The sequence below is a fragment of the Syngnathus floridae genome, chromosome 2, assembly GCF_059516105.1.
Source record: "Syngnathus floridae isolate MCC-2025c chromosome 2, RoL_Sflo_1.0, whole genome shotgun sequence".
NCBI lineage: Eukaryota > Metazoa > Chordata > Actinopteri > Syngnathiformes > Syngnathidae > Syngnathus > Syngnathus floridae.
This window is the reverse complement of record NC_142414.1, coordinates 26,059,498-26,086,870: the sequence shown is the minus strand read 5'-3', so window position 1 is coordinate 26,086,870 and position 27,373 is coordinate 26,059,498. Positions and strand designations below refer to the sequence as shown.

Here is a 27,373-nt window from a genome sequence, read left to right as displayed (position 1 = left end):
GCTTGGTGTGAAACAAGCCACAACATACTTTCACCTCCTGTCATATCGTGATGAGTGGTCAGCCACGCTCGGGATTTCATTTCGTGCTCGGTGACAGCTGAGTGACGCAAGAGAAAGACAAGCAGAGGTTTACTCATAACCTGTCCGTGCTTTAATGGACGACATCTCTGCCCCGCAGGTGCGTCGGGCCCAGACTGCCAGATTGTGTCGGGATGATGGACAGGTAAGGGATCTCGGAAATCATTCTTCATATTGGTCGGGGAAACCCGATTTGCTGTCCAAATGCACAATTGGACGACACGATATCGACAAAATTATCGAGACGGACTGTATCTCAATCATAAATCGAGGGTTGACGAGACCTCGTGAATGCCGCTTTAGATCAATGGAAAAAATAAAAATAAAAATCGGCCCCTGCTGACCTCACCGAGAATCCCGCGAAGGGTAAACAAGACTACAGTGGACAATGTGGCACAACTCTACTAACGTACGCATTAAAAAAAAGTTTTTTTTTAACAATTAGAGCAAATGTGACTCATTAGAATTGAGCCAAAACAGCGCAGGAGTAAGAGGGTATCCATTAAAGTACAAACGAGCGCCTCTGGGGTCTTCTCCGCTCACATAATAGAGCTGATGTTCCCGCCTTTTATCCGGCGGTGACCTGGCGTCGCCCGTAAATCCTCTCTTCCTAATTAGAGAAGTCCTTCCCATTGTCTCACCTTGTGCCAGACGACTGTCTGCTTCTCACCCTTCTGCTGTCTGCTTTCTCGATGCGTGACCCCGCCTTTTCTGCTATTTTGCATATATAATTTTTTTTTTTTTTTGCATGTTCCTTCTCCCATTTTTTCCATTCTCTTTCAAATTTATTTATTTATTTAAAATATATATACATTTGTTTTGTTTTTTTGCATTTTCCTTCTCCCATTTTTTCCATTCTTTTTTATTTATTTATTATTATTATTTTTTTATTCATTCATTTTTTCTTCCATGTCCTTTTCAGCCGCTCTCAATTCTTTTCTCGTCTCCTAGCTCGGCTACCCTCGTCCACCTAATCGTCCCAAACTGCCGCATTACTATTCACAACGTGGCCGTATATCTCATTATGTTGAAACCCAAAGCCTCTTTGTAAATTTCAAACCACCACGCTCGCCTATTTAGGTCCGCCACGATCGATACAGCACCTCACGACGCCGCCGCCGCCGCCGTAGCGGTGTGCTACACGAATCTTCCATTAGTCACTAATGGCCTCTGTAACAAATAGTTTTCAACGTCAAGTATGAGTTAGCAGCAGGTGTCCTTATTTTTTTTTAGATTTCCATTCATCGTATCCATAAAGCTAGCACACCTCATGATATCGAGAAAATGAAAACAAAGAACAGGGGAAAGGACATTGCCAAATACATTAATACCATTTTGTATAAGCCAAGCGTGGTCGCTATCCCCTCGTGGTCCATCTCAGCAATTTAAATCTTTTTTATTATATCAAGTTGTTGCCTTATGATGGTGATTCTGATGAAGTAAATAGATTATAATTTAGGGGCGCTAACAAGAGGGCTAGCATAGCGCGACACATGAACGCAAAAGGTACAATACCAGTCAAAAGTCTAGAAAGGCCCTCAAATTCGATGTTCTAGAATGAGTTGAAAATTAAATAGTCAGAAACAAGAAAATATGGCCCATTTTTTTCCCCAAACATTTGGGTCTGCTGGATAGAAGAGTAGGAGCGGATTTTGGAATTAACTGCTTGTGCGTGATTGCTAATATCAGACATTTTGGATGTAGACCAATATCATATTTTATTTCCTCTAATAACAGACCGATATCCCTTACTTGTGAACACAATTCTCCAATAAGATTCCCATTTATCATCCCTCACGGTCGAGTGTTGAAGAAAAACGTCTTTAGCCTTCCTCAGATCGGGATAAAATGCAGACAAAAGCCGTTTTATCTCCTTCACAGCCGCTTCGGCTAACTTTAACAAAGGAAGCAGCGTTTCGATTCTGTTTGTGCTGCGGTTTTGTGTGTCCCACCGAGTTTTCAGCAACACCCCCGCTGCCCACTTCTCCTATCCACAGGACGCCCCTCATCGCCGCCGGAATCATCGGCGGCCTCTTCGTCATCGTCATTGTGGCGCTCAGTGTTGCCGTCTATGTTCGGCGAAAAAGCATCAAGAAGAAGAGGGCCTTGCGTCGCTTCTTGGAGACGGAGGTCAGGACATTCTTCTTCTGTTTTTTTTTGTGTGCCGGGCGTACTCATTTTTGGAATGTGTTATTCCGTTCTTCAGCTAATAAGTATCATCAACCCGCGCGAGATATTTTCAAATTGATGCTTTCCATTGTTGACAGATCGCCCCCATACAATCGGTTTCGAAATCAGGTCAAAATACAAACAAAATGGCCGTATTGTGCTTGAGTCACTTTAGCTCAGGGGTGTTAAACTCATTCTTAATGTGGGCCACTTTGTAGTTGCCATTTCCCTCGGAGGGTCGTTATGACATCAAATAAATGTTTAATGAATACATATATATATATATATATATATATATATATATATATATATATATATATATATATATATGCACAACAAATGGAGGGATTACTAGTTTTGAAATCAGAAATAATATTTTTTATAGTAAGAAATAATTATTTTTTATTTTATTATTATTATTGTTCAAATTACTGTAAAATAATAATATTACATTTATCAAGGATCATCTGAGTTGACATGATTTGCTTTCACGGGCCATATAAATGACACGGCGGGCCGGATCTGGCCCCCGGGCCTTGAGTTTGACACCGATGAATGTTACTGTTAATTACACCTAACCACACGAGGAGGCATCCATGTGAATTGTCCTTGAGGAGCATCCTTGCTGTATCTCCGCACGTCTGCACACTTCAGGGTCAGGTTCAGTCGTGTCATCGCCGCAGGCCCCACCACTGCCCCATAGGAGTCCGCTTGTCATTCCACGTTTGGATCATTTTCAGGTGAAGGCAGCAGCTTGTCGGCAGCTGTCAGGCTGGAGGCAGAGGAGGTCGGTTAGCTGCAGGAACTTTCGGCCTTTTCTCCTCCCCAAACGCTCCTCTTCATCCACTGGTCCTCCGGTCAGGAAACTCATGACGGACTTTGATTTATGAACAGAAAAGGATCTTTTTGAAAACTCTTGTTTTAAAGCATTGTGCATAAAAAGATGTTTGGTTTCCGGGGGGGCTTCTTCAAAAATTCCAAAGAGACATGTTTGAACTTCACATCATCAATGGAGGCTCCTCTCAAGGTGACGATAGGGGAAAGTCGGAGTTAAAAGAAGAATGAGTCACGGGGGAGACATAAAAATGGGTTCACAGATCAAAAGTGAGGGAGGAAAAAAAAGGGATGAGATGGAGCAACGAAAGACAGCGAATGGCAAAACAAAGGAATGAACTAAGTGTGCTTTGCAAGTCAACAGTCTTCACAGCGCGCTTGATATTGAAATGGCCGCCGTGTCCTCAGATCCCAGTTTGACAGCTTGTACTGGAGGCATCTTTTTCTCAACTGACACAAGAGGTGAGCTCTCTGTTTTACCCTCGACGCCCAAAAAAAAAAAGCCAACAGGCCCCGGACAGTGAGCCTTCATCCAGACACTCTTGATCTCAGTCATCAGGGTGTGTTATTTGTTTGAATTGAGGATCGAAATTTCACCAGCCTTGCAAAAAAGTCTCCGACTGACAGTGAGGCCTAAGAACGCCTCCCGTGTGTTAAGAAGCGCTTGAGTAAGCAGAGGAAAGAGTTTGAGGGAGTCGATCCTTTTTGCTCAAACTATTTGTTCTCTCTGAATTACGACATTTCCTGCAATTATATGCATCCGACTTTGGTGAAAAGTTATTCAGAGTGCACCAAAAATTGAGTCTCCGAGAGAGTTACAAGATATTTTCTCAATCTATTTCCAATATTGTGGCAGATTTGAGTCACTGGGATTCAGCACCTTCATTAATTATGTAGCGAATCATTTTTGAAAATAAATGTGATCCCAGCCAGATGCCTTATTATTTTTAATCAATTCAAAGGGGAGCAACTAGTAATTAATCTTCACTGTCTGTTTTGATTTTGGACACGTTTGCATTTTTTAATTCAAGTTTTGCATTATGATAATGTCTTGAACGCAGCTGGCATAGAAAACAAAAAAAAAACCAAAAGGGTAAGATGATTGCAACTTTGTTCTGATTCTTTTGGGCTAAGTGTGTTTTTCTTGAACTTGCGCCTTTCCATCCCGACAAATCACCGAGTGGAGCAGTGAAAATGTACACCTGTGTGTTCATTAATGCATGAAGGTTATTAATTTTTCAAGCCTTGTCTTGTTTGACGGTGGAGCACGTAGCTTATTTGTCGGACGAAACTCACCTCGCATCGCCACTGCGGCACCGGCGGAGCTCATTTGGCCGAGGCACGCCGCGTTATTAGCCAGTAAATAAAGTGGCGCCGCGAGCCGAGAAGAGCCGGAGAGAATCTCATCTATGGCCACGGGCGTGCTTTCTATTTACCGGCTCGGTCGTGTCACTCTCTTGACGGCTCTCGTCGTGGCTTCCGTCCAGCTGCCTCCTAATGAAACAATAACAGCGACAGCCTGTCGCCATTTGTTCTGATTACAGCTTCACCACGGTGTCGACTCGGTTTCGCCTCCCCTCTCGCATCACTCTTGCTTTCTTGTCACACGTGGTCGGTGGGATCAAACACGTGGATGCTAATCATGCCCAAAATGTCGTGCGGATTTGATGGATGATAACCAGCGCGGACAAACCTCTTCCCATTTATATTTCACATTGCGGAGATCCCAATTGTTCAATAATAGATGCGCTTCCATGAAAAATTTGTTTTGTGAAATTTACATTTTTCAGCATCAATACTGGATTATTCGCTGAAGAAAAAAATAGCCTGCGTTGTTAGCATCTACTCTTTAAAATGTCTGATGAGTAAGCCAACGCTGTTAGCCTGCTGAAGAAAAATTAGCCTGCTTTGTTAGCACCGACAATCTAAAATGTCTTTAAAGTCCCTCTAAAGCTGATGAGTAAGGCAACGCTGTTAGCTTGCTGAAGAAAGATTAGCCTGCTTTGTTAGCACCGACAATCTAAAATATCTTTAAAGTCCCTCTAAAGCTGATGAGTAAGGCAACGCTGTTAGCTTCCTGAAGAAAAATTAGTCGCACTGACACTTTAAAATGTCTTTAAAGTCCCTCTCATGCTAATGAGTAAAGCAACACTGTTAGCTTGTCCGTCTTATTGGGGTTAGCGCTAATGTTTCTACGATAAAAGACGAGAGGGCAGCCATCTTGTCCTTGTTCAACATGCAGTTTCCAGTTGTTGTGTTAGCACAGAGCGCTAACAGCCGAACACGGGATTTATGAGGTCCAGAACACCGACAAAGCATAAAACAAAGTCAAAAGAAAGTGAGCTGGAGCCAAAACAGGCACGGCCATATTGGAAAAAGAAAACGGTGAGCTGATCTTAAAAGTTTGAAGAATCGGATAGTTGGAATTCCATTAGGAAGAGAATGAATTACCATTCCAGGTGAGCTAAGAAGTCTAATGGATTAATGAATTGATTAAGTTGTTTTTTTCCTAGCTCGGCCTGCTAACCTACTTCCTGCCGTGACATCACAGCGGGTCTCCGCCTCAGGGCTTGAATCCATCAAGCAACAAATCACCAACAGGCCCAAGTCGTCCATTGTGTGCGGGGCGGCGATTTCGCAGCTCTTCTCGCCGTGATGGTTTTATGTCACGTCCAGCGAGCGCTTGAATGGCTGACCTCCTGATGTATGCTCTCATTATATTGTTTGATGGCAGTGGTTGAGCGGCGTGATTATGCCGCTGATAAACCGCAGCGCGATGGGCTCATTAAGACGCGTATCGATCGGACGCATTGACTTGTTGTGTGCAGGGATGTGTGTAGTGTGCCTCCATATGAGCTTTGGGTGGCCGGCGGTTGTCGATACGACTTTGCCAATATTTGCGAGTACGGGCTGTTCAATTTGCCGTTTGGTTGGATTTCTGTCCGACTCTTACTTCCCCTCGGTTAGCTCGATTACAGGTGAGGCCTTGCTTGTTTCCATGAAGAGGTTTTGCGGAGTGGCGAGGAGAGCGGCTGGCCGGCGAACGGCTCGGTGTCAGCTTTCACCGGATGCCAGGTGGAGCCGGTCGTAAACATTGGCACGGAACGGGCTTGCTATGTGCACAGCCGGTGAGATACGATTCTCGCTCTGCCGCGCTAGCAGCTGATAGAGGACAGATTTGTTCAGCGCCGGCACGCTCCAGCTAATGTCGGGAATGTTAGCACCTTGGAAATATTTGTGTTCCAGAATGTGTGTGAAATTTGGATACGAGTTCCAAAATCCTCGGTATCGGGATGGGACAGTCACCGATTGTTTTGATTTGACACAAATCATTGCTGCCGACTTCGGAAGTCAAATGTAACAAATCGAGCGGCTCTGAATGTGTGTGGTTTTTCTTTTTGTATTCAAAGAGGAACATTTCTGACTGGAAGCGAAAAATGTCAGTCTGCAAGATAAATTGTCGCGTCAGTAAATTTAAGTCGGTTTTAGGCCCAGCAGATCTTCTTCTTCTACTACTTATTAGTTGACACGTATTGGTGAAGCCCCCCCACGCCATGTTCAGTGAAAAACTAAAACAATGAAACGCCCATTGTATTTGAAATCAATATTTACAATCATCCCGTCATCATCAATCATCTCTCTAACGTAAACAGTCAATAAATATAAATGTACATACAAATGTTTATTGAAATAAACATTCATTAAACGTCCATTACAAGACAACGCTTCCGTCTCTCTCTGTCTCTCTGTCTCTCTCTCTCTCTTTCTCTCTCTTTCGCTCTTTCTCTCTCTCTTGCTCTCTTTCTCTCTCTTTTTCCCTCTTTCTCTCTCTCTCTCTCCCTCCCTCTCCATCCTCTCCTTCTCTCTTTCGCTCTTTCTCCATCCATGTTCCAAACCTCCAAATATATAAATAGAATACTGGCCTCCAACAAAGATTGCAAATTCTGTTGTTATGACAACCAATCAAAAGTAAGTTGTGAAGCATCACTGATATTTGACTTTGATTTAAACGCACTTGAAACTTAAAGTGACCATTAGTGGCGATCGTAATAATTCCGACACGCATCAATCACGTGACGTCATTTTTAGCAGCCCAGAAATCGGGGCGTTTTTCCACCACGTCCGCCGATTTTTTTAATTTTTCATCATTTATCAGGAAAATGTGCATCTGTCCGTCAGTGACGGATTGACGTTCTGACACGATTTGTGGGTTTTTTTTCGGTCAGCTGGTGGAGCCCCTGACCCCCAGCGGAACAGCCCCCAACCAAGCTCAGCTGCGCATCCTGAAGGAGACGGAGTTGAAGAGAGTCAAAATTTTGGGCTCGGGGGCTTTTGGGACGGTCTACAAGGTGAGTGAGCCAACCGCATTGAAATCTCAATTTGCGTATTGTGTTTTCCGACTTTTTGGATATGACACTAATTGCTTGATTTCCTAGGGCATCTGGGTACCAGAAGGTGAGACGGTGAAGATCCCAGTGGCTATTAAAATCCTAAACGAGACCACCGGCCCCAAAGCCAACGTGGAGTTCATGGACGTGCGTATTCCCGTCGCCTGCCACTTTGTTGGATTGCGCACTTGGTTGTAAATTTTTATGAAAGTAGCATCTCAGGGATAAAAAATGAACTGCCAAGACTGGATGAGACTATTAAAAACACCACTTGTTTATGATACGCCGCTTCGCCGGAGTCCCGCCAGGCTGGAGAACTTTTTGTTTTTATCACCCCTTCCCACCTTGCTTTTCCCCTCTCTCTTTTTTTTTTTTTTACCAATTTTTCCTCTTCACACTCTCTTGATTTCACTGGTCCCATTTTGGAGTTCTCTTCACCTCTCGCCCATCTCTCCTTTTCTCCTGTTTCTCCCAGCGGGACTCTACGTCCATCCAGAGCCAATATGCTCGCTCCGTCAGCTTGTTAAACAGCAATCTAAAGGCAGGCTCACGCCTCGCTACTAAGAAGCCCCGCCACTGGAGTGCCAGCTCCGAGCACACACGCTCACTCATGCACGGGCGCACACACACACCACAACACAACAACAACAAAATGTTCCCCAGGTGATGGCGGCGGCGGCGGCGGCGCTAGCTTGATTTGCCAGCGTTGGCAGATATTCGAATATGAGTGGCCGGATTTGTTATTTGAGTGTATGCAATTTGCCAAAAAAGCATATAGTGATGGGAGAGGTCCACTTCTTCAATGTCGTCGGTCGGATGTGTGTATTAAAATGACTTTGATGGGAAAATAGGGTCATCTGGCTGTAATGGAGGTCAATGTTCAGGAGAGAGGAGAGGAAGAAAGTAAAACAGCTGCACTACACACACACACACACACACACACACACACACGAGTTTAGTCCCGCCTATGAAGCTTTAATAGCAGGACCCATTTTTTGTCTTCTTAGACTTAACTTTATTCATCCCAATAAATAAAGTGCGTAGCAATAAATAAAAGGGTTGAGTGAGAAATCAATAACAATAATAAAGTAATAAATAAAATAATTGAATATTTTTTTTCTCCATTTCCTCCCTCTATCTTTATTTGTTAAAAAATGTGAAGTTGGAGCACTTTTAACTTTTTTATAGAATAGAATAGAATAGATCTTTATTGTCATTGTCTCACTTGTACAACGAAATTTAAAAGTGCCAGCTGATCACTGCATAAAATAAATTAAATAAATAGAATAAATAGAATAAAAAGATTAAAAAGATTAAAAAAGTACAATCTAAAAGACCTACAGGAGAACATACACAGACATACACCGACAATTTTTTTTTTTTTTTTTTTTAGCGGCAAATCATAAATAAGAAAATAGATAAGAAAATAAGAAATAAATAAAAAAACAGCAACATCTCTACTTTTTTGTAAGTGAATACAATTTGCAATGGTAGTATCGACTCAAAGTCGATGCACAATTTGTCTTTGCGGGTCAAATATAATTACACTGTGGGCCAGATTTAGCCCGCGGGCCACATTTTGACACCGCTCCTCTACTGCCTCCCCCGAAGGCACCAAGTCGCCCTCCGAGCGTTTTAAAGAGGCGTGCAAGGTCGCGAGTCTCGTTCACATCTGCCGTGGCCTACATTTAATGACGCCGGTGCAACATTTATGAAACTCTGCGTGAAAATGTGGATGGAAAAAGGTTGTGTTTGCGCTGCTTTGAAGACTTTCCGCAGTGTTTTCTCGAACTGGGAGAATACTCCACGGGCAAGACGCGGCATGCAAATTTGGTCGGCAACCCATCTTCATTTATGCATCCGTCTCCACCTCCGCTCGGAATATAGTGCACAAGTAGTCATGCATAATAGATACACGGACGGGCGCCGAGTTTCTACTATGAAAGCAGAAGTTGATATTTGTTGACAAATAGACGTGATGACTCGGAAAGTTCAACTTGTGAGCGGAATGGAGAGTAGAGAGTGCTCTTAGTTGCTTTTTGTGTTTGACCCAGGAGGCGCTGATCATGGCCAGCATGGAGCACCCCCACCTGGTGCGTCTACTGGGAGTGTGCCTGAGCCCGACCATCCAGCTGGTCACCCAACTCATGCCGCACGGCTGCCTCCTCGACTACGTGCACGAGCACAAGGACAACATCGGCTCGCAGCTGCTGCTCAACTGGTGCGTCCAAATCGCCAAGGTAGGTGACGGTGATCCGGAGGAAAGCCAGATTTATTTATTTTTTTCCCTCGTGCATGCTTTGGTCATATAAAATTATTATTTTATATTATTTTATTACAATTATATTCTAAAATGATTAGATGATTAGTTTATATTATTTTATTAAAATTATATATTTAAAATGATTATTTTGTATTATTTTATTAAAATTATATATTTATTATAATTATTGATAAAAAATAATATTTTTAATAGTAAAATAATTTTAAATATTTTCAATAATCAACTTTTTTTATTTATTTCAAGTGGTGGGACTAAATAAAATAAACTGCATCTTAGATCATTTTTGTAAGAAGACTTTACATGTTCTTTCAAAATCTTGGTTGTCAAAGTTTTAAGGTCACGTGAAAATGGGTGGATTTACCTGGTGATGTTTTCTAAGTTGAGATGGACATCCTGATGTAAAGACCTTGGAAGAACGGCTGAGATGTTGATCCCTTGTCCCCAGTGAATCTTTTAATGTCAATCCAAAATTGGCCTGACTGTTATAATAATTGGATGATACATAAAAATGCTTGATCAGCAATGATTATTCCATGGCCAGGTCAGGGTCATTTTCTGCCACCAGATAAGACTGCTGGGATTGATTTTGCCATTTCTGTTTGGTCGGTCCTGCTGGTTCTCCCGAATGAGTGATCAGAGGATAGGTTTGATGAGGTGTGTGTGGAAGGGCTTAACCCTTGACCCCCCCCGACACACACACACACAAATGAATCAAAGTGCCTGAAGAGCAGGTTACTTAAGCCGCTACTTAGCGCTGTAATTGGATTCGATTGTGGCTGTTGCTCGTAAGATAGTGAGGGAGAGTGGAGCGCTTGATGGCAAGTCATCTTTTGTGACTTGTTGCGCATGAAGTGATCCCGCACTGCCTGACTGATTTCATTTGAATGAGTTTTTATTGGACAAATGACATCATCGAGCTAGCATGAGTAAGGCTCATTTTCATTTTCACCTTGGAAAGACGGCGCGGTAACAAAAGTAAAGTGAGCCACCTGGCAAATATAAAACTGTCTATCCATTCACCCATCCAGTTATCCTTCCATCCATCCAGTTATCCTTCCATCCATCCATCCTTCCATCCATCATCCATCCATCTATCATTCATCAAGCCATCCATCTATCCTTCCATCCATCAATTAAATAAATTAATTAATTAATTAATTATTATCATCATCATCATCCAGCCATCCATCCATCCATCCATCCATCCATCCATCCATCCATCCATCCATCCATCCATTCATCCATCATTCATCCATCATTCATCCATCCATCCATCCATCCATCCATCCACCATCCATCCATCCATTCATCCACCCATCCATCCATCCATCCATCTTTCCATCATCCATCCATCCATCCATCCGTCCGTCCATCCATCCATCCATCCATCCATCCATCCATCCATCCTTCCATCCATCATCCATCCAGCCAGCCATCCATCCATCATCCAGCTATCCTTGCTTCCATCCATCATCCATCCATCCATCCATCCATCCATCCATCCATCCATCCATCCATCCATCCATCCATCCATCCATCCATCATCCATTTGTCCATCCATCCGTCCATCCATCCATCCATCCACCCATCCATCCTTCCATCCATCCATCCATCCATCCATCCATCCATCCATCCATCCATCCATCATCCATTTGTCCATCCATCCGTCCATCCATCCATCCACCCATCCATCCTTCCATCCATCCATCCATCCATCCATCCATCCATCCATCCATCCATCCATCCATCTATCCATCCATCATCCAGCCATCCTTCCTTCCATCCATCATCCATCCATCCATCCATCCATCCATCATCCATCATTCATCCATCCAATCAGAGCTAAAATTGTATTCAACAAATTTAAAGAAACATGAAAGACCCTGTTTTGGCGGGAGAAAAGATCATTTCCTTCCAAGGGCCCACGCAGCCCCGCCCGCAGCCCCATCACCAGCGCCACGACAAGTACACAAACAGCCGTATGTGGGCTCTGACCCGGGCAGGTGACCGCTGCGCCGCAAATAGATTGGCTACGGCCTGTCGCCAGGCACTGACTCTCTATCACTGAGTGTTTTGGGCATTGAGATAATGGCTGTCATTAATCTACAGCCACACACAAAGCTGCCGCGCTTGCACAATGACTGACACTTGCATCAACACACACACACGAACACACACAATGTAGCACAGCTCAGTCGCTTTCAATCTTTTAATTGATTAGTTTGTTCTTTTCTTTCCTCACCTGTAAACACCATTTTTTTTTCCCACTGAGGCCAAGTGCTCTATTTAAAAGAAGTCAAAGTTTGCCCTTTAAACATTACCCAAGATACACTTGCACCATCGAGTGTGTGTGTGCGTGAACGTGCACGTGTGTGTGTTCTCAACTTCTAAAATTGAACCAACCATCAGTCATTTGCCGATTCTCTTGTCTGCTGAGTCATTTTTCTCTCGGTTTTAGATTATGAATGAAATAATTAGGTCGGCCATGTTTTTTAAATCAGTGGCTGAATGAGCCACAGGGCCCGATTTCATTTAGCTTGTCCTTCCGCCGCGGCTCCTCTCTGTGTTCCTCTCGTCGAGCTTTCCATCATCGGAGGTGCTGACGGGCTCGGCTAGCCAAAATGTTGCGCGTCTTGACCATCGTCATTGAGGTCGTGCAAGATCGCTAAGAACCCTCCTAGTGGTGAGATGACGTGCACAACATGCCCTGCGGGGGGAAACCCCACCTCCCCTCCCCCCCTCCCCCATCTCGTCAAGCAGAGCTGTCATGTGCCGGGTGGCGTTTTGTTGATTGACAGGGCTAATGATGGCGCCAAATATTGACCTTCTCCGAGGCGAGCCTGATGTAGTCCACTACTCCATTGTGGTCAAATATTAATGAGAGGCTGCATCGGCGACGGTGTGACAATTTAGATTTACGATTTACGAGGAAACAACACACACAACGACATCGTTTAGCAAAATCAGCAGTCACCTTCTCTGACAGGGTCAAGTCTAATCTTGATCTGCGTGTGTGTGCTCAGATTTTAGAACCTCGATATCGGCTGATATTTTCCGGGCTAGATTTTGGACATTTTTGAAGTTTGATGTCCATTTGAACTTTTTTCCATGCATCCCTCTTCAATCTGTATAAACAGCTTGTTAGAAGCCCGCAGGTAAGCATTGATTCTAAATGATTCTTTTTTTTTTTTTTACTCAGCATATACATGCAAATGATCATAAATATTGAAGCGTGTGAGTGTTAGTCGACGATAGCGACCTCGTTACATTCTGGCACGTCTAAATAATGCATGCTGTCGTCAAAGCTATTGACTCTGAGTGATGAAGATGTTCGTTCGGGTGCCGAGAGGTAATTATGATTAGTTAAGTGGGGAGCAACATGACTTGTGTCTGCGCCATCCGTTAATGTTGTTGAGCTATGAGGGATTGCGCAACGGGTCTGAGATGTAAGATGGGAGAAAAAAATAAAATAAAAATCCCCCTCTTGTACCGCTTATTCTTCCCAGCCAAAAAATAACGAGGCGTTGCACTGAATAAATAAAACCTAAATGAAATGTTATTTTAATGGAGCAACTTCTTTGTTGATTGGCTGAAACAAATGTTTTTTTTTTTAACCTCGGTTTTTTTTTTTCCTCTACAACTTGTTATTTATAGAGAAGGAATTTAAAGCCGCCAAGGGGCCGGAGAGTATCGATGTCCGGCGATTAATTTCTCCCGGACTTCATCATAATGCACTCCCATAATTCTTTGTGAGTTTGTCCTGCTTAGTAAACAGCGCGAGACACGCACGTGGGTGGGCGGACGTGGAAAGCGTTCCCCGAGAGAACGTGTCCCTGCTGATGCAACAAAATGAGGGAAGTGGGCTCAGGGAGAGGTGATGGGGAGAACAGGCAGAGGAGGGATAAGCCCCCTGGGTCTTTCTAATTATCTGTAAGGATCAGCAGTGCTCAAGGATGCGTAAGGGGAGGGATTTGACTGCCAGATCCACTGGGGAAGAATGCCTGATTGGATCGGTCACCTCTCTCCCCGCACAGCCATTACCGACGCTGCCTCCAGCTCAGGCTCATTAGACACAGGCCTGTACGCGCATGCAGATGAATGGCCGCCGCGGAATTTTTAAACATTCGATTTTTTTTTGTGTGTTTCGAAAATTTTTAGTTTTGCATCTTTCCGGTTGAAGCGGTCGCTGAACTGGAAGCTAATGAGGCCGGAACTTGCTGGAAATGCATATTGACAAGTCACAAAGGCTCAAGGAGCAATTTGTGAAAGATTGAAATATAAGTTTGAAATGCCTGAAATAGTCTTGATATGAAACCGTTTTGGAAATCTTTGATTGCAGCCTCAAATAGAGACCCAGTGACCTTTGCACTCTGATAGTTAAGGAGTACTCGTGCCTGCCTAAAAAGATTATTCATTTTCTCTGAATTATAAATCTGATTAATATCTTTAAAAATATATATATATTTTTTTTTACATCCAGATTGATGTGTTTGGTTTCTATTCTAGCTACTGTAATTAAATATTGGCTGTACGGTCATTATTTCTTTTTGTTCGATTCCCTCCCCACTGTCAGGCATGGAGCGTTCGAATCATCATCATGTCGCTTTCCCCTCCCGCCAGTCGCGCGGATGTAATCGACAAAACGGCAAACTTCTCCCTCATCTTGTCTGCCGGTGAAAATTAGCCGAGGTAATTAAGAATTATAACCGCTCGGTGTCACAGTAAGCGGCAGACAAATTACAGGCATTACTGAGAAGTTTGTGCTGAGCTGCTTTCAATGAACAGAGTCTTCTCCTCTCCCTTCGGAATGGAGAGGTGAAAGGCGTCATTTCCGTCGTCCTCACCACCGGTGGCGACCCGCAGCCTCACGGGATCAGACGGGAGCTCTGTTAATTATTGCTCGGATACAATGCCTCTGATCGACCGGCGAGGGTGATTACCGATAAGTATTTGGAGGATGACCAACCTTATTAGATTTTGGTTTTTATGCACTGCCACAGTTTATTCGAAAAATTATGAATTTATATGTTTTATTAAATTATTAAATTATGAATTTATATTTTTTATTAAATATTATATATTATTTTTATTTATTTATTTTTTGTATTAGTTTTTTTTTTTATTTAAATCACAATCCATTTTAAAAAGGTCAATGAAATGGTACATGGTACATTTTTATGAAACCTGAGTTTCTAGACAGACAGACAGACAGACAGACAGACAGACAGACAGATAGACAGACAGATAGACAGACAGATAGATCGACAGATAGATAGATCGACAGATAGATAGATAGATAGATAGATAGATAGATAGATAGATAGATAGATAGATAGATAGATAGATAGATAGATAGATAGATAGATAGATAGATAGATAGATAGATAGATAGATAGATAGATAGATAGATGGATAAATGGATAAATGGATAAATGGATAAATGGATAAATGGATAAATGGATAGATGGATAGATGGATAGATGGATAGATGGATAGATGGATAGATGGATAGATGGATAGATGGATAGATGGATAGATGGATAGATGGATAGATGGATAGATGGATAGATGGATAGATGGATAGATAGATGGATGGACGGATGGACGGATGGATGGATGGATATTTTCCACGAACCCCGCACAGCCCGTACTGTTTGCCTCACATCCGTATCTTTGCTTGATAGATGCGTTTTTCGCCAGCGGTTTGACTCAAGGTCGAGTGAGTGCAGCGCAAATGGGCGGAAACGTTCGGTGCAGCAGAAGCATAGCTCACATTCACCAAGCGTTCATTAACCATCCGGCATTTTGGAGCTCAGGGAAATAATAGCAGACAGGACAGCACATTTTCCCAACTTATTTCCCCCCTCTACTATCTTGTGAAAATTGCCCTCATGTGCTTTTCCAATCTCATATTTGTACATTTTTCATGGCGGTATTTTTGCAATACAATTAGCGTGACTCTGTTCGCTTGCTTTCCGTTCTAGGGCTCGGGATATGATAGACGACCACCTGGACCACCTGGGCGGTCCTTTTGTGCTCGTTGCTTATCGCGCTGGTCCCAGTCCTCGACGAGCAGACAGGCTCATATTGCTCGCATTGTTTGAGTTTGCAGAAGGGGAGGGGCTTGAAAGAGAGATGGATGGGGAAACCAGAGCTTCAGAAACTAAGCACCCTGCCATTCATGGATGTTTTATGTTGGCATAGCCATGCATCAAAAAAAGTGCTTGCATTATTATCCTCAGCAGCAAAATAACATGTCCTCCTCCTAAAGTTCAAAAACATCTCCTTTTTTGTTCCAAAAATGAAATCACATCAAAATCCAATTCAAGTCTCTCACCTGACAACCCTGTTTCTTAGTATTTCTCCACGTTGTTTCCAGCCAAGCTTTTATCCCGTCACCCCCGACCTCTACGCCAATAACCTGACTCAACTTTCCAATTTTTTTTCTCCTCACTGGAGAGAAGGTGCTGCTGGGTTGCCCGCTACCATAACCTTGCGTGGTACAAGTTTTAGAAAAAGAAATCAACAAAGCTAATTTTCTACCTGTGCACCGGTCACCGGCGGGTCAGTGGAGCAAACTGCATCTTTTCTCCAGCCATTAAACAAGCTTTTAAAAAGAGCGCAGAAGTGGAATGGCAGCTTTGAAATTCATTTTATCTACATTTTCATTATTACCGTATTTTCCGGACTATAAGGCGCACTGTCGGCTTTTGAGAAAATTTTAGGTTTTTAGGTGCGTCTTATAGTCCGGAAAATACGGTAATACAATTCTTTTTTTTTTTTGCTCGTGAAAGAAATTTTAAAAAAGAACCAATGTTTCTGTGTCACGTACACAATCAGGAACGATCAATTATGCCAGTGTCGCCGGGCTCTTTAATCGGGTCGTGCCTCCTCATCCTCTATGGGGGACGTCGTAGTTTACCGCCCGGGCGGCCGGCCGGCCGGCCGGCGTGGCTGAAAGTTAATTGGCTGGCTCCTTGAGCTGTTGTACATTGTGCTGTCAGCGAGCCGGGCTCCCCTCATTGCCCCGTCGCGTTTAGTCGAAGTGTATTAATGCACTGTGTGGCCCATTGATTCCTAATTCCTCACAATGTCCGCATCGGGGATAAATATCGCTCGACGCGGTCGTCTTCCGGCTTATTGTAATCAACATGGCTATTGATCGGGCTGTCTGAGCTCGGTTTGCGTAATTTATTTGAAATCCACTTTCAGTAATAGGGCCGAAGAAAGAGGCTACATAATTGTGAGGCTCCCAATAGGAAAGGCCGGACAAGCAAGTGGTGAAATATATCTTTGGTTGGAGGAGAGGTGGTCCCCGTCTGTCTGTCTGGGCGAGGCCCGGCCGGGCGGATGATGGATGAGGGTTCATCTAGCGGCGGGGCGGCCGTCGATCGATTTTTATCCTCGCATTTGTCTGGGGAGGAGTCGGCGCGAGCCGGCTCGCCACGTCGGCCATCTCAACACAATCCGGTTTGACACTCGTCTTGTCCTCTTCAGCGACGAGTCCGGTGTGCCAATAGAGGCGTCGTTGATTGTGTGTATTGTGTGAAGAGCGCCACGACCGTTTCCCGCCTCCCTCCTTGACAGGGTGTTTTTATTGATCCACCTGCAAAGTGGCGTCAACTTGTTGAACATCTGGGCTCAAACACTTCAATCGGCCTCGCCTGGCTGATCTCAGATTTCTTCAGCCATGAATGCATGCGGCGGGCATGTGTGTGTGTGTTTACCCGTCTGTAATGATCCGTACGTGTGTGTGTGTGTGTGTGTGTCCCTCCTCCGTACAGCCCATTGAGCCACAAATGAAGGCTGCTAAAAAAAAGGTTTCTTCTGTCCGCCTGGCGATTTTTGTTTCTCTCATACGCAAACTTCCTTTATCCATTTTCTTTCCACGACACAATAATGGCGGTTTGTATTTCTTTTTTTTAATGTTCTTCTTCCACTACGGCGATTCCCCTTCTATCGCGTCTTCTTCACGTTGCCGCAAACAAGGTTCAAATTAAAATGTCCAGAACACACGTGGAAAAAATTCACGTCAATGACAGTCACAAAACACAAAAATGTGGCATCCGACATCAATTCTATCAAATAATATAATGAGCGCACAAAAACTTGACACTTTACCTGCTATGATTGATTCGATTCAATCGAAATATGCACATTCGGTTATGCTGAGGAAAAAATGCAAAGACTTTCAGTTTAAGTGCATTGTAACGTGATTATTATTTCCATGAGATCATGGTTTGGCTTCTTGGATTCCCTCAGGGAATGATGTACCTGGAAGAAAGGAGACTGGTCCACAGGGACTTGGCTGCCCGCAACGTCCTTGTGAAGTCCCCCAATCACATCAAGATCACCGATTTTGGCCTAGCGCGGCTGCTGGATGCGGACGAGAAGGAGTACAACGCCGACGGGGGCAAGGTCAGCGTAAGTCTGTTGTGCTTACTTTTATCAACACGCACAAAAGTGTTTGGTGAAGGAGAAAAATATATCGTTGGTGATTGTGAAAGTACAAAAAGTATTTATTTTGAAGCTTGAGATTTATTACCGCTGCCATGTAGTTTACACAGTTAAAGAAGACACAAAACTTTCTTTTTTTGTTTCAGAGGTAAAGCAGTTATTTAAGTTGGAACAATTTTATTTTTGTTTTTATTATTGACATTCATTCAATGTTAGCAAGCAATTATTTTGCTCCAAAATCATTTGCTGATTTATTTGTTTTTTGCTTACCGTATTTTCTGCGCTATAAGGCGCACCGGACTATAAGGCGGACCTTCAATGAATGGCCCATTTCAAAACTTTGTCCATATATAAGATATATACATTTGGCCCATGGGCCGGACTTTGGACACGCCTGCTGTAGTGGCTCAATATTGGTCCATATATAAGGCGCACCTGATTATAAGGCGCACTGTCCGCTTTTGAAAAAAATTGGAGGTTTTTAGGAGCGCCTTATAGTGCGGAAAATACGGTATTAAAGTTAAAGTAAACATATGATAAATATAATAAGTTAAATATTTAAGTTGGGGGACAATACAAGGGACAATTATTTCTTTATTGAAAATGTGGGAAAGCGATTTTCAGATTAGCAAAACATTGAAATATTTTCTTGAACTGAAAATTCTATGATTAAAATTTCATCTGTTCATTTCATCGCCTGCCCCAGGCCTGAAATTTTGACTTCACTCAACTTGTATATAGTTTCGCCTCTAATTTTGCAGGGTTTAATCCATTTATCGAGACGTGCTGGTTGATTCCGGCCTGGCCCACACTTACCATCTGTTGCGCTCATGTGCACCAAATGACCGATACCGTCTCATTTCGCACCTTCAAAGCGCACACGATTTTCAATAGTTTCAGGCCGAAGCTAATCGCTCACCGCACTTGAGTCATATTGAGCAAAACGCCGCTGCCTGAAAGCGCCGTCAATACTACAATCGCTCACAATCGGCCGCTCGATAGCTCAGGCAACCGACGCTAAACCGGACGAGACCACCTGTATAATCATGCAAATATATGAGCCTACTGTTTTTTTATATTTATATCTCACCTTTCAATTTGTGTTTCCCTTTTCAGATGCCTGTTAAATGGATGGCTCTTGAGTGCATCCACTACAGGAAGTTCACTCATCAGAGCGATGTGTGGAGTTACGGTGAGTGCAAGGAAGCTTTCTTCATTTATATTCATCTCAATCTTTCATAACCCCGTGGAGGAAATAACCCGGAAATCCTGTTTATTCCCTTTTTGCTGTTCACACTTGCATGGTCATATTCGCGAGCTTTTTTTTAAATATTTTTTTGGGCCCTTGCATCTATCAGGAGTGACCATCTGGGAGCTAATGACATTTGGAGGCAAACCGTACGACGGCATATCAACGAGGGAGATCCCGGACATCCTGGAGAAAGGAGAGCGCCTGCCCCAGCCGCCTATTTGCACCATAGATGTCTACATGGTTATGGTGAAATGTAAGAAGACTTCATTGGTAGCTTTTGTGTATGAATCGAATGGAGGTCAAGTTGATGTATAAGGAGGAATGATTTTTTATTTCCATTTGGACTATTCCATGGCCCACTTCTCCCATGGCTTCCTTCAGAACATGCTAGATGGTGTCCATGGTGAAATTTGCAGGCAGCGGTCAGACATTTGCAAAAATCCAGTCCAAGATTTAGACCCTAGTTGGCAGTTATTAACAGCTTGGCCGTTCCTCACTCAACAATGATGGTGTGACTTTTCTCTTTGGCAGCAATTACCTGACATGAACTCTCTCTTTTTCTCATCGCAACAGAAAAAGTGATAGGACTCTCAGAGCATGACATCAAAACATATTCCCAAGATGAAAATGTTAATTCAATTGAAATGTCACCCTATCTAATATTTATTCAGTAAATGTAAAAGCGGCAGAAATAGCTTATGACAGTTGGGAAGAAACATTGCCCCGCAGCTTTTTAGCCTTCCAGCAATGCCAGTGAACTCCGCCGGCTACCTGTGGTGAATAAAAAGTCCTAATCTTACTTATGCACGTCCGGGCCCATTTGCTTGTAAGGTCAAAGAGATTCACTTTACTTCAAATGGAACCGCCTTTGTCAGGATTTCCTTCGGGGACGATCCGTTACATCTGACCTCATTCTGATTAAAAAAAAAAAAGTCAAATAATAGGCTTCATCTACCATCCTGAACCTCACTTCGAAGGTACCACCAAGAACGTCAGTAACCGCGAGTTCTTCTCGTCTAATGAGAACCAACACGCCACCTGGCCTTTCGCTTCCCCTTCAGGGCTTCGCCAGCTGCGGCCGCGTGGATTCAAAAGTTGGCCGAACACCCGGCCCCGCCAAACCTGCTTCTCTTTTACCTAATTTACCACTTTGAGTCGCCCTTGAGCGAGGCCCCTCGATCGGGCAAGCTGGCGTTTCCGGCAAAGACCAGATGGGTTGCCAGCAGCCAGAACGCGCAGCACATTTGGCGTTGGAAGATAATATCAGCTTTCTCGTCTTCATTCTTAGTCCGTGTTTGTCCTTTCCAGGCTGGATGATCGATGCCGACAGTCGGCCCAAATTCAAGGAGCTCGCCGCGGAGTTCTGCAGGATGGCGCGGGACCCGCAACGATACCTGGTCATTCAAGTAGGTTGACAGACGTGAATCAAATTCAAAAAGCATTAATAATTAAATCTGTTTTGGAAAATGGCCGACTTTCAGGGAGACGATCGGATGAAACTACCCAGCCCCAACGATAGCAAGTTCTTCCAGAGCCTCCTGGATGAGGAGGATCTGGATGACCTGATGGATGCTGAGGAATATCTGGTGCCTCGTGGTTTTGACGCAGCTCATCCGTCATACCCGACGAGACCTCGGGTTGACTCCAACAGAGTAAGTAATATCAAGCCTCCTTTAGCATTCATGGCTGACGTGTCAAATAAAATCAAAATGGAATTTTTTTGTCATTTTTTAAACAAGTTTGGCTTTCAGTTTAACTCCCTCAATACACATATTGAAAATGCAACTCAAATATAAATGGTCGAATAGACAAATGTTCTGCCTGTAATTTGTGTCTTTGTAAGCGTTAAGTAGTTCTTTTTTTCCCTTCTATATTTTTTCCTATAAATCAGCCAAGTGATTGGTTATCGGAATTGTTTACATCTAATAATCGGAAGCGACCTCAAAAATATCCCCTTTGGACGGGCTTCAATGAAACCATTTTAGTCCTGTTCAAGGACAAAAATGTGGAAACATCAAGAAATGTATTCCCAGAAACACAGAAGAGCAGCACGTTTCAAAAAAACCTTCAATTACGTTGAGTCGTATGTGCACTTTGTCACTTTGCGTATCTTGTGTGCTCTGGATACGTTTGGTCAAAAGATTTGGTGTCTGCTTTAAAAATGCCGCTAACGTAGCGTTAGCAAACGTTGCAATTCAAAATCTTTGCTGCTGAACAGGCCAATTATTTATTCATTATTCATTAAATGTTCAATTGCATCTGTGTACTTTGTCACTTTGCTTCTTATCTTGTGTGTTCTGGTTACGTTTGGTCAAAAGATTTGGTGTTTGCTTTAAAAGTGCCGCTAACATTTGCTAACGCTACATTAGCGGATCCAATTCAAAATCTTTGCTGCTGAACAGGCCAATTATTCATTCATTATTCAGTAAACGTTCAATTACGTATGTGTGCTTTGTCACTTTGCTTCTCTTGTGTGTTCTAGCCTTTAAATGAATACGTTTGGGTCAAAAGATTTGGTGTTTGCTTTAAAAGTGCCGCTAACGCTACGTTAGCGGATGCAATTCAAAATCAAAGGCGAGTCTGAAACAATGCTTGAAAGAGCCAAAGCGGAGACGGCTTGAGGAGGAGGAGGAGGATATGTAACCCCGGAATGTTTCTTCCTTTGTTTTGTTTGTAGCGGAACTTGCCGTAATTACCGCCGTAGCACGTGAAGTTGGCTTGAGCGCAGAAGAGTGGGCCAAGGTTAACTAGCCTGCAGCAAGCTAACGCAGCTCCACAAAAAGCCGAGGCTCTCTCTGCATGTCATGTTTTGTTTTGTGGTGGGTTTCTTCTTTTTGCAGGCTCAGGTGTGCGAATTGTTGCACTGCCTGGCTGCCCCTCTCGTGCTTCCCTAAGGTGGACGACTACACCCACGGAATTTTTCACGGAATTCTTTCATCTGCCAGCTGCGCAGATTAAAAGTCCCGCATAGTTCGAGCTGGATTCTTTTGGTTGCTTTAATATTTATGTCATGAATATATTTTCTGTCTTCATCAGAACAAGTTCGGCTATAGGGAAGGAGTGCCAAAACTCTCCGACGGACCCCAGACGGGGGCCCAGGCACCCGGTGTCAAACAAGAAGCCACCGGAAGCCAAGGGTCCACCATGGAGGACCAGCGTTGTAACGGGAACTTGCATAAGAAGAATCTGAAGCAAGCTGGAGCTGAAGATAGCGGCGGGCAGAGGTACAGCGCTGACCCCACCATCTTCCTCGGGGATAGGGTTCCCAGGGACGAGGATGAGGACGGATACATGACCCCCATGAAAGACAAGAACTCTTCAGGTAGGATGTCATTTCGGTTTCGGAGTCAAATCGGATTTCCGAAACAAAGGACGAACCGGCTAAAAGCGGCTCTCCGCTAGAAGAATCAAAGGTGCTCACCTGCTGAGGGCTTTTAAAAAATATTTTGAGGAATATTTCAAATGAATCAGGGAATCTTACGACGTCCCGTTGTTTGCGGAAATAGTCCCACTTTGATTCCTTTCTTTTATGTCTGAACGTCCATTAACACCGTTTGACGGCGGCGCTCGTCAGCCTCTGATGGTAATTCGACCCGGCGACCTTATTCTCCTGCTGACGCTTTTGATTTTTGAGCTTCTCAAAATATAACAAGGCCCCAAGCATAATGCATCTGATGCGATGTCAAGGAGCGCAAGAGTGGGCAAAATCAATAGGTTTCACACCCCGCCATAATCGTGCTTGCAAGCAGCCAAGAGAGTTCGTTTGTTGGCATTTCAGCCCCCGGCAGATGGAGATTCCGGTGCCAAAGAACTTCTGGCAAGATGCCTGTCTGGTCCTGAGTGGCTCCCATTATCACCATTATCATGTCCCCTTTCCATCTTCTTTGCTCATTAGCAAGTGACCTAACTCTCCATCTTCTCTATCTCACCTCTCGCTATCTAGTTCTCATTCCTTCCTTCGTTTTCATATCCGACCACTTTATCTTCTACTTTCACAAACTCCTCCTTGATTTCTTTCCTCCCTCCCTTCTTCTTCCCTGATATGTGCTACAGAATACCTGAATCCCATCGAGGAAAACCCCTTTGTGTCGCGGCATAAAAACGGGGAGATCCACGCCTTGGACAACCCGGGCTACCACAGCACGCCAAGCAGTCAGCCCAAAGGAGAGGACGAGTACATCAACGAGCCCCTCTACTTCAATACCTTTCATAGCGCGGCCGAGACCCTGCGAAGAAACGGCCTGCCTCTTCCTTCCCAGACTCCCTCCTCCACCTCAGGGTCCCACCTCCCGCTTAGCATCCAGACCAGCCTGCCCCACTACCCTCTCCCCGCAGCTCAGCCATCTCCATCTGCTATGTCCTGCCACCACGGTACACTGACCCACATCCTCCACGCCCACCACGCCGTCAAACCCGCTGGCCTTCCCGTTTCCACCGGGCAGAGCCAAACAGGAACTACTGCCCTGGCTTCGGTGTGCCAGTCAGGTGTCCCGGCCCCCGACGGGCACGGCGGTCTGCCAGCCTACCAGGGCCACGCCGCCTCGCAGCCTGCCAGCCTGCTGAAGCACGGCGGACAGACAGCAGGTAAAGCCGCTGGGAAGAAGCTGAAGGTAACCTTTGACAATCCGGAATACTGGCAGCACAGCCTGCCGCCCAAACCGTCCGACGGCGCCAAGAGCGCCGCCGCTAACGCTAAGCTATACTACAAGCAGAACGGACACATACGACCAGCGGTAGCCGAAAACCCCGAATACCTGTCTGAGTTTTCCCTGAAATCTGGCCCGGTTCTGCCGCCGCCTCCTTACCGGCAAAGGAACACCGTGGTTTGAAAACTCCACAAACTCCGCCTCCTCCCCAATCCATTCAAGACTGTAGCAACAAGCGGTCCACACCGAGCAGACCCAGATAAGGACGTTTCGGGCCTGGAGATACGGACTGCCATCTTTGACATGGGGGTTGTGGAGGAAGTGAGTTCTGGTCAACTGCTGTCTCAAGCCACTGCCAGCAATTCTGCTGTGACCGTTCCAAAAGTGGAACTACACTTTGATTTTGTTCCCCCCCCCCCATGCATATCGATATTTATGCACACAAACGTGTTTCACACTCACTACGAATTACTCGAAACAAGCGTTTACTTGGCTAGAAGTACGAAAGAGGACAAACACGTGGAGGAAATAAGTCTGAAAGCCGATTCGTCATATTTGTAGGTGTCCAATCGAACGAGACATGCAAAGAAGTCAGATGATCTTAAATCTGTGCCGGCCAAAGCTGTGTCATGGAAATTCAAGGACCAGTCTTCTCATGTGAATTTAGACAAAAGGTGTACATAACAAAATAAAGTAATGGATTATATTTTAGAATCTGTAAAGACAAGACAGTCGACAACGCTGGAATACTGCAGTATATTTTTACACAGATACATTCTAGGGTGCCGTTATTTGTGAGAATATATTTCCATAAATCGTTAAGCCCCTTTTTTTGGCCATGAAATAATATTATTAATAATATAGACGTCAAAGCTTTATTTCAACTGAGTTAGCGGTGAATGAGTTCATTTGGTATTCAAAAAGGGGCGTGGCCTTGCTTAAAGGTAATTGAACAGCTTTTTTTTTTTCTTAGCCAGACAGAAATATTTGAAAAATAAATACAGATATACATCAATGTTGTCAAATATAACACGGGTCACAAAAAGCTAAAAAAAGTATTTCAAGTTCGGGGGGGTCGAGGTGTCATTGTCAAAACGACAAAACACACGTTTGTCACTTTGATGGTTTGAATTGTTGAATTTCCAAAACGTTCTTGTCGTGACGATAAACAGCCAAAACATTTCCGTTTTTATCCATTTACAGTTAAAAAAAAATCATTCTGTCGACGCCATTAATGATTCTTTCTTCTGCCAAGTCGTCAAGCTTGCCAAGTTCCTTTCCCTTTTTGAGGATCCCCCTTTGTCACCGAGTCAGCTCATCAACTGGAGCTCCCGACTGTATCTTCTGTTTTTCCTAAGGTTGTTTATTTAGTGTGTGTTTTGAAAGTACATCCTCAAATCCAAAACCTCCCCATGAAACTCTTTAATCAAAGGATCCTTCTTCCAGAAATATCCAACTTGTTTATATGCTCGTTCACCACTTCAGAGCGTTAGCAAAGATCAGTGGCACTGCGTCGGCCAAGAGTTCATGAAGGAAACTGATCGGTTTCAAGAATCTTCTACTTCGTGCGTGCGTGCGTGCACGTGTGTTTGTTCGCAACAGTCGTCATAATCTTTCTTTGATGGCACCATGATTATTTAATGAAGGAGTATTTTGTAATCCCGTTTGGAGCTGCAACTCAACTGAACCGGAGACACGATTTAATGTCGAGTGTGAAATATTTATAGCACGTTTGAGCTTGTTTATGATACGGAAGGCACTGCCAAGTGTGGGTTTCAAGGAAAAGTGAAAAAAAGGGACGACGGTGATTTGAAGCGGGCATGTTTGTACTCCAAATGATTGCGCAATCTCGGTGCGGACATTGCTGGTGTCACGTGCAGTCTGGAAAACTTTTTTTAAAATTAGACTAACTCCTCGTGGAAGCAATAATTTCCTCTTGGCTGAGCCACATTGTGCTGCCGTCCTTCTCTGTTTTGTTTCCATCGTCTAATCCCCTTTTGGCGTTTCCTATATGTTATGTGATCTCCTTCCATGTTTCCTTTCTCGCCGTGTGATCGTCATCCATGTTTTCTTAAACCCAAATTTTAAGTGGCATGTGTCTCCTTCACGTCATGTGACCTCCTTTCATCGAAGCAAATGCGTCCTTTACATCACATTTTTGCGAATTATTATTTTTTTGTTTCATTTATAATCTTTGCTATTTCCTTCCCAGTATTGCTTCTCTCCTTCTTTAGATGCCAAGGTGTTCCGCCATGTGCCAACATAAAGTATCTTTAATGACGTTATTGACCCACGACATGTTTTTTTTTTATGACGTTATTGACCCATGACTTGTTTTTTGTTGAAATCACGAGCACAAAGTGAAAATCCCAATTTCGTACACTGTATTGTATCATTTTGATTCCTCTGTTGTTTGGGGTGTTTTTTTTTTTCCGAAGATATTCTTTCCCGATTGCTAAGTATTTAATGTTGAAAAAAATTTTTGTTGTTTGAACAGTAATTGCACAAATCACTGCTGTCAAGTTAATTTCCCGGGTTAAAAAATATAACTGTACAGAATCCAACGCACTTCAAATGTGAATAATATTTTTATAAAAGCACTGAAATAATAATGGACAATGGGAAAATTGTAAATAGACAGGTGTTGCTTTGGAGTTCCTGCGTTTTTCAAAAAAAAGCCGAACATTTGCTTTGTGTGATTTTACCTTTTGACAAATCGGGGGGGCGCGCGGGGTTATATTTAACGTGCTTGTTGACCCTTTCCCGCGAGCGGAAATTCTCCCGCTTGCCGTCAAGTGGCCCTCTCAATGGTTTCTGAGCCAAGTCGCACATGGTCGCCCTCTTTTGGCCGGCGCGGCCCGTGTTTTCGTCTTCTGCATGCTTCGAGTGGGGCCCGCCTTGGCCAATAACTTTTGCTTTGTCCCTTTATCCGCTCTGTGTTCTTTGCAGATCATACCCAAAGCTTTGTATCATAAATGTACTGTTCCTCATGTTTGCTACATGAATCTGTCCAAAGTATATTTTTAATTTAATATAAATAAAGATGGATTCCGTAAGCAGCGTTTCCTGTGCAACCCCCGCTGACTGCAACTAGAGCAGAAAAAGTATGCAATTACGCCAAGCGCTTTAATAATCAAATTGAACAGATGGTGTCTTTAATTAAGAGCATCGAAAATGACGTGGCATGTATCTTGACCCGACTTGCAGGGCTGGGGGTGCAGAAGTTTTTGCCCCGGGGCGGGATGTTAGCTCAAAAGGACTCGCA

General features: G+C 43.8%; 1 protein-coding gene across 1 annotated transcript in view; it reads left to right on the top strand.

The window, feature by feature from the left end:
- The window catches only part of LOC148402856 (receptor tyrosine-protein kinase erbB-4-like), a 114,742-nt gene extending 87,572 nt beyond the window's left edge, over positions 1-27,170 (top strand). Inside the window, exons 16-27 of the mRNA XM_088369874.1 lie at positions 179-223; positions 2,076-2,208; positions 7,308-7,430; positions 7,518-7,616; positions 9,524-9,709; positions 18,016-18,177; positions 19,327-19,402; positions 19,569-19,715; positions 20,771-20,868; positions 20,944-21,114; positions 22,499-22,784; positions 23,516-27,170. Coding sequence (XP_088226000.1) covers positions 179-223; positions 2,076-2,208; positions 7,308-7,430; positions 7,518-7,616; positions 9,524-9,709; positions 18,016-18,177; positions 19,327-19,402; positions 19,569-19,715; positions 20,771-20,868; positions 20,944-21,114; positions 22,499-22,784; positions 23,516-24,291 — 2,302 coding nt within the window. The 3' untranslated portion in view covers positions 24,292-27,170. The remainder of the gene's footprint in view (positions 1-178; positions 224-2,075; positions 2,209-7,307; positions 7,431-7,517; positions 7,617-9,523; positions 9,710-18,015; positions 18,178-19,326; positions 19,403-19,568; positions 19,716-20,770; positions 20,869-20,943; positions 21,115-22,498; positions 22,785-23,515) is intronic.
- The last annotated feature ends 203 nt before the right edge of the window (positions 27,171-27,373 follow it).